This window comes from Orycteropus afer, unplaced genomic scaffold, assembly GCF_000298275.1.
Source record: "Orycteropus afer afer isolate SDZICR_OR568_19922 unplaced genomic scaffold, OryAfe1.0 scaffold00133, whole genome shotgun sequence".
Lineage (NCBI taxonomy): Eukaryota > Metazoa > Chordata > Mammalia > Tubulidentata > Orycteropodidae > Orycteropus > Orycteropus afer.
In genome coordinates this window covers 6,997,213-7,004,034 of record NW_006921720.1, presented here as the reverse complement: position 1 = coordinate 7,004,034, position 6,822 = coordinate 6,997,213, and the positions used below count along the sequence as shown (strand labels likewise).

The 6,822-nt window shown below is 37.0% G+C and overlaps 1 protein-coding gene across 1 annotated transcript in view; it reads right to left on the bottom strand.

Moving 5' to 3' along the window:
* Nucleotides 1-6,822, bottom strand: part of DDX43 (DEAD-box helicase 43) — a 43,196-nt gene that overhangs the window by 12,371 nt on the left and 24,003 nt on the right. Inside the window, exons 8-10 of the mRNA XM_007945204.1 lie at nt 2,050-2,160; nt 1,575-1,716; nt 631-731 (exon numbers count right to left, since the gene is read on the bottom strand). Of these exons, the coding sequence (XP_007943395.1) occupies nt 631-731; nt 1,575-1,716; nt 2,050-2,160 (354 nt within the window). The remainder of the gene's footprint in view (nt 1-630; nt 732-1,574; nt 1,717-2,049; nt 2,161-6,822) is intronic.

Here is a 6,822-nt window from a genome sequence, read left to right as displayed (position 1 = left end):
ATACTGCCTCGGAAACCCAAGGAGGGGTCGCTATGAGTCAGGTTTGACTCGACGGCACATAACAACAACAACAACATATTCCTTAGAAAGGAGTGCAGTGGCGTAGTGGATAAGGCACTTGACTACTAAATGGAAGATCAGTAGTTCAAACCCACCAACCGCTCCATAGAAGGAAGATGGGGTGATCTACTTCCGTAAAGATTTACAACCTCAGAAACCCAATGGGGGTCGCTATGAGTCAGAAATGACTCAATGGCAGTGAGCTTGATACTTCTTAGAACAATCAGTCACGGGAGAACTGAAGGGCAGTATTTGCACATGGAGATAGCTCAAGGGGCAGGAATGCATAGGGAAGAAGGACATGGGGAAGAGGTAACCACAGGGAGGAAGTGAGAAGAGATCTGTTAGTTACACTGTGGGAAATTGCAGTCAATGTCATGAAACAAAAAGTGTATGAAGTGCTGTATGGAAAATGAATTTGCTCTGTACATTTTCACCCAAATAACAAAAATTAAAAAAAAAAAAAACTTTCAAGTAATGCTAGAAAATTTTATCAGAAATCAACCAAGCAAAATGGAATCCTGTTCCATAGATTTCTGTTTCACAGATAGTAATTAGGTATATACCTACCTTGTCATAATAGTCTGCCTGTCTGGACGCACATCTAACAAAATCTTCATTATCTGGGGTTCAAATCCCATGTCTAGCATCTTGTCTGCTTCATCTAAAACCTGTATTAAAAATGAAGAATGTGCCTAGATTATTATGCTCTCTTTTTATGAATAGAACACTAAAAGTAGGTTTTCTCATTTCCCCTGATACCTAAGCTACAGATAAATTGAATAAACTTCCCATTGTCCTGCTCGCACAGATGATAATCAGCAGAGTTAAAATTTAGGCTTCTTTAGTTCCAAAGTTCAAGCTTCCTAGCACTTCTTTAGTAGCCCCATTGTTTAAGAAAAGCTCATTTAAAAATTAAAAAAAAAAAAAAAACATAATTTGTCTTCTGGTTTATTTCTCCACAGAGGTCAACTAAGCCATCTGTAGTTTTAAATAACACAGATTTATTTTATTTAGCTGACTAACCAATAGTTAAAGGAGCTCTCGTGGTACAATGGTTAAGGCATTTGGCTGCTAACCAAAAGGCCAGTGGTTCAAACCCACCAGTCTCCCTGCAAAAGAAAGATGAGGCAGTCTGCTTTCATAAGCATTTACAGCTTTGGAAACCCAAAGGAGGTTGTTATGAATCAGAATGAACTCAATGTCAGTGAGTTTTGTGGGTTTTTTAAACAATAGTTACTAAATCTATTTAATGAAAAAAATTCCAATGTCTAAAATGCCCAAATGGATTTTAATTTTCCTTTGTGTTTGTACATTTTCTAAAATTTCTAAAACAAACGGTGTTATCATTTTTAAAATAAAATTCTCTCTAAAATCCTAATTTTAACATGCTAAAAGGAATGGGAAATATTCCTAGAATCTAAAACCATTATAAAATGGGCTGCCATTCTAAACAACTATTTTAATAAAACTTTAGTTCTTCTTTCTCCCATCATCCCAAACTCCATAATTACCAAGTAGGTTATGCTTTTCAGGTTGACAAAGTTATTCATTTGCAGATCATTCAATCTTCCGGGAGTTGCAATAATGATATCTACGCCTTTTGTAAGGTTTTGTATTTGTCCATCTCTATCTCCACCACCATATATACAAACACTTAATGACAACAACAAAAAAATACAAAGTTCATGTTCATACAAATGTAAGCATTTTGGGTATACAATAAGATATACAATAAGATAAACAGTAAAACATATAAAAAGCTTAGAGAGGAAACTTTTGGTCATGTCTGCCCCTTTCTGAGAACTGTCTGCAATTATCAACCCACAGGGTAGGGCCCTAAAAAGGCATGGTTTTATCATTATCATTAAGAATAAATACCTAACCCAAGCTAGGCCAATCAGCTTTTCCAAATGGAGAGGATGTGTAAAGCTACAATGATTACAACAATGTAACGCTGGTACAAGAATGGTCAAAGAAATTATTTACCTTTTAAGACCTTTATATGAATATTTAGAACACTCAGCTTCCACTTGAAGAGCTAATTCTCTAGTAGGTGTAAGGACTAGCATGCCAGGTCCAAGTCTTTTATCTCTAGCTCTTTGGAGAGAAAAAAATAAATTAATATTAAATTATGTCTCAGAAATATAGTCATTCAGGACTTCCAGTAAGATGGAGGAATAGGCAGACAAACAACACAAACTCTCTTCAACAAAGAAAAGAAAAACCAATTGACAGAGATACAGAAGATAACCCTGGAACCCTGACCTTTGGGAGGAACTATACAGAAGTGGATTAGGCACCAACTAGTGGAAAAACCTGATCGAAAAGAGGACCTAAGAACAGGCTCTATTTGCCAGGATTGGCAAGGACATACAAGAGGCTGACAAAGGAAAGGAGACAGGTGGTGAGTGTATAAGTGCTGTCAGCTAGTAAATAGAGGAGCACAGCACAGTACCTGTATGGATAACATATAAACAAAACAAAGAAAACAAAAATCGTGGGCAAGTCGCTCCAACATATAATCACCAATTAAATATAAACACAAAAACGTCACAATGCTTCAGAGACAACACAGCATCACAGTCCACACAAAGAAGCAAGATAGAGCAGGAGAAACAAGGGACTATGATACAAACCCAAAACACTTCCCTGAGGAAGATGCAGCATTCAACTCCCTGATAAGGAATTCAAAGGAATTATATTTAGGTATCTTCAAAGGATTGAGAGACAAATCAAGGAAAACACAAACAAAATCTTAGAAGAATTTTGGAAGAAAATGCAAGGACAAAATGACAAAATAAATGAAAAATTAGAAATGATACAAAATCTACAGACAGAAATCCAGAAGATTAATACTAAATTTTCAGAAATAGATAAGACATTGAATGGGCAAAAGAGCAGAATTGAATCAATGGGAGAAAGAATTAGGTAGACTGAAGGCAAATATCTGAACACTTCTTTGGAAAGGGATAAATCAGAAAAAAGAGCAAAACAAAATGTAGAACGCCTAAGGTTTGTGTGGGATACCATCAAAAGGAATAACTTACGTGTCATCGGAATTCTAAAACAGGAAGACACAAATAAAACCACAGAGAAACTTGTCAAAGATTTGTTGGAAGAAAATTTTCCTGGTATGATGAAAGATGAAAATATATCCATTCAGGAAGTCCAATGAACCCCAAACAGGATACACCCCAAAAGAAAATCACTCAGGCATATCATCATCAAACTCACCAAAACCAAAGACAAAGAAAGAATCGTGAGAATAGCACGGCAAAAATGAAAAGTTACCTACAAGGGGCAACCAATAAGATTAAGCTTGGATTTCTTGGCAGAAACCGTGCAGATGAGAAAACAATGGGATGGTATATATAAAACCCTGAAAGAGAAAAATTTCCAACCAAGAATTATGTACACAGTAAAACTGTCCCTCAAATATGATGGTGAAATTAGGACATTTCCAGATAAGCAGAAATTAAGGGAATTTGTTAAAACCAGATCAACCGTACAAGAAATGTTAAAGGGAGCCCTTTGGACAGAGAAGCAACAACAGACAACAACTGACCATTAACACACGTGATGATATAACCCAGAAACCAACCCAGCTATGGAAGCATCCAAAGTAAATAAGCCTACAAGACTGTAAACAGGGAACCAGAGACACCAACCGACAAATGAGGACAACTACAAACCAAAAAGAGAGAAAAAAATCTGTGTTGTTACAGAACTTCTAGATGGTAGGGAAGTCAAGACAACTACAAGATAGAACGGACTGTTCTAAACTTGGGAAGAAAACTATAAATCACAGGGTAACCCCAGAGAAAAGTGATAAACCTTCACATCAAAATAAAAAGGAGGATCAACATAAATATTCAGCAAATACTAAAACAATAGCAATGAAGGAAGTGATAACATGATTCATAAACAAAACGAGCTCAGAATAAAAAATTGTATGGAACAAAGAAATTAACACAATGAAAAAGCACATGACAAAAATGACAGCAACAAATTCATAATTGCTGATAATTACATATCTGGCAAGGGACTTATTTCTAAGATTGATGGAAAAACTCCAATGGCTCAACACCAAATGAATTAACAATCCAACTGAAAAACGGGCAGAAGCCATGAATAGACACTTTACCAAGGAAGATATTCAGGTGGTCAGCTAATACTTGAAAAGATGCTCACAATCATTGGCCATCAGAGAGAGGTAAATCAGAACAACAATGAGATATACTCACTCCAGCACTGATGGCAAGGTTCATTGAGACAGAAAATAACAAATGCTGGTGAGGATGTGGAGAGACTGGGACTCTCATACACTGCTTGTGTGATTGTGAAGTGGCACAACCACTGTGGAAAGCAATATGGAGATTCCTTAGAAAGTTGGAATTAGAGGTACCATTTGACCCAGCAATCCCATTACTAGGTATATATCCTAGAGAGGTGAGAGCCAGGATAGGAACAGATACATGCATGCGCATGTTCATCACAGCACTATTTACAATAGCAAAAAAGATGGAAACAACCTATGGGCCCATCAGCGGAAGAGTGGATGACCAAACTATGGTACATACACATACTGGAATGCTATGCAGCACACTAAAGAATAATGCAGAATCTGCAAAACACCACATAATATGGATGAACTTGGAAGATATTATGCTGAGTGAAATAAGTTGATCACAGAAGGACATATATAGTATTAGTTCATTGTTATGGAGGGTCAAGGAAAGGTTTATATATGGAGGGAAACTTTCTTTGTTGATTGCCAGGGGTGGGAGGGGAGGGGAGGGAACACTGCAAAAAAAAATGCATTGACCCATGTCACTTTAGTTTTGTGTATTTCACTCTACATACATTATATTTCAATAAACTGCATTTAAAAAACAAAAAAGAAATATAGTCATTCAGTGCTTTCAAGATTTGTAATGTATCAAAGTCAGACATACTACCAGACATATAAGCATCTTTTGTAAGGTATACGAGAAAAATATCCCATGGGTATATTGTAAACTTTGATTTATTTATTAATGATGCACATACCTTAAAAACAAAAAAAACCTCTGATATGACAACAACACTAAGAATATTCTTTGTATGAATGTACTACATCATCCAAAAATCTTGTTTCTATTTTCCCTTGTTAAATTTCCATCTTGTGACTTCCTGAAAAACTGCAGAAGAATTTCCTCATGAGCTGGGTAACAGCTTATTCTTTCCTCCCGCTATGTCCTCAACATTTATCCATATGCAACACTAAATTTTGCTGCAGCACAGCAGCACAGATGAGTATGATAGTGAGCCTGGCCTGTGTAAGTGAGTGAGTGTGTGTGTGTGTGTGCGCTCTAAGCAAAAGAGAGAGGCTTGAGGTGACTTAACAGCTGCAAACATAATTCTCTTACAAGGAATTAACATATAATTAACAAGTTCAAAACCAAGATTTTCTATAGAAACAATGATCATAATAAACCTCTTAGAAAAACTGCCATATTTCTGATGTCTTGTCAGCAAGAAAAGACCTTCAGTAAACATCGTAATTTAAAAATCCCATGTTTAAAACAAACCTACAAATCAATCTAGGTTTAACTATATTTTAAGTGCAAATTTGTGCACTTAAAATATTAAGTGTAGGGACTTCCGGTAAGATGGAGGAATAGGCAGACAAGCAACACAGACCCTCTTCAACAAAGAAAAGAAAAACCAATTGACAGAAATACAAAAGAGCCCTGAGCTTTGAAAGGAACTATACAGAAGTGGATTAGGCACCAACTAGTGGAAAAACCTGAAGGTAAATAGTGAGTACAGAGACGGTCAGAACTGCAGACTGTCAGCTACTCTGACAGGACCAACAGCCTGAATATTTCCAAGTGGTGTTGGGACCTGAGAATTGACCTAAAGATCAGCCCTGGTCACCAAGGGCTGCAGGGATGACTACACTGGTGGCCTATGACTCGGAAGGGAAACAGCAAGGAGGGAGACAACCTGAGCAGTTGACTTTCTGCTGTCCGGAGGGCACAGCCATTTTGATTGTTTACACGTGACAGCCATTTTGGATATTTAAAGTGACCAAGGATGCAGCCATTTTGAATGTTTCTAAGTGGCAGCCATTTTGGGTACTTAAAGTGACTGAGGGTACAACCATTTTGAATGTTTAACAAGCAGTGGCCATTTTGCATATTTAAAGTGACCAAGGGCACAGCCATTTTGAATCCTTACAAGAGGTAACCATTTTGGATTTTAAAGTGATAGCACTCTCATTCAGATTCCAGTGACCTAAGAATAGGCTCTATTTGCCAAGGTCGGCAGGGACATACGAGAGGCTGACAACACAAAAGGAGACAGGTGGTGAGTGTATAAGTGCTGTCAACTAGCAAATAGAGGAGCACAGTACCCTGCTTACATAGATAGCATATAAACAAAACAAAGAAAACAAAAAACATGGGCAAATCACTCCAACGTACAATCACCAATTAAATATAAACACAAAAACATCACAATGCCTCGAGACAACAGAACATCACAGTCCACACAAAGAAGCAAGATAATGCAGGAGAAACAAAGGACCAGTACACAGACCCAAAACACATCCCTGAGGAAGATGCAGCATTGGAACTCCCTGATAAGGAATTCAAAAGAATTATATTTAAGTATCTTCAACGAATTGAGAGACAGATCAAGGAAAACACAGACAAAACCCTAGAATGATTTCAAAAGACAACACAAGAACAAAATGACAAAATAAATGAAAAATTA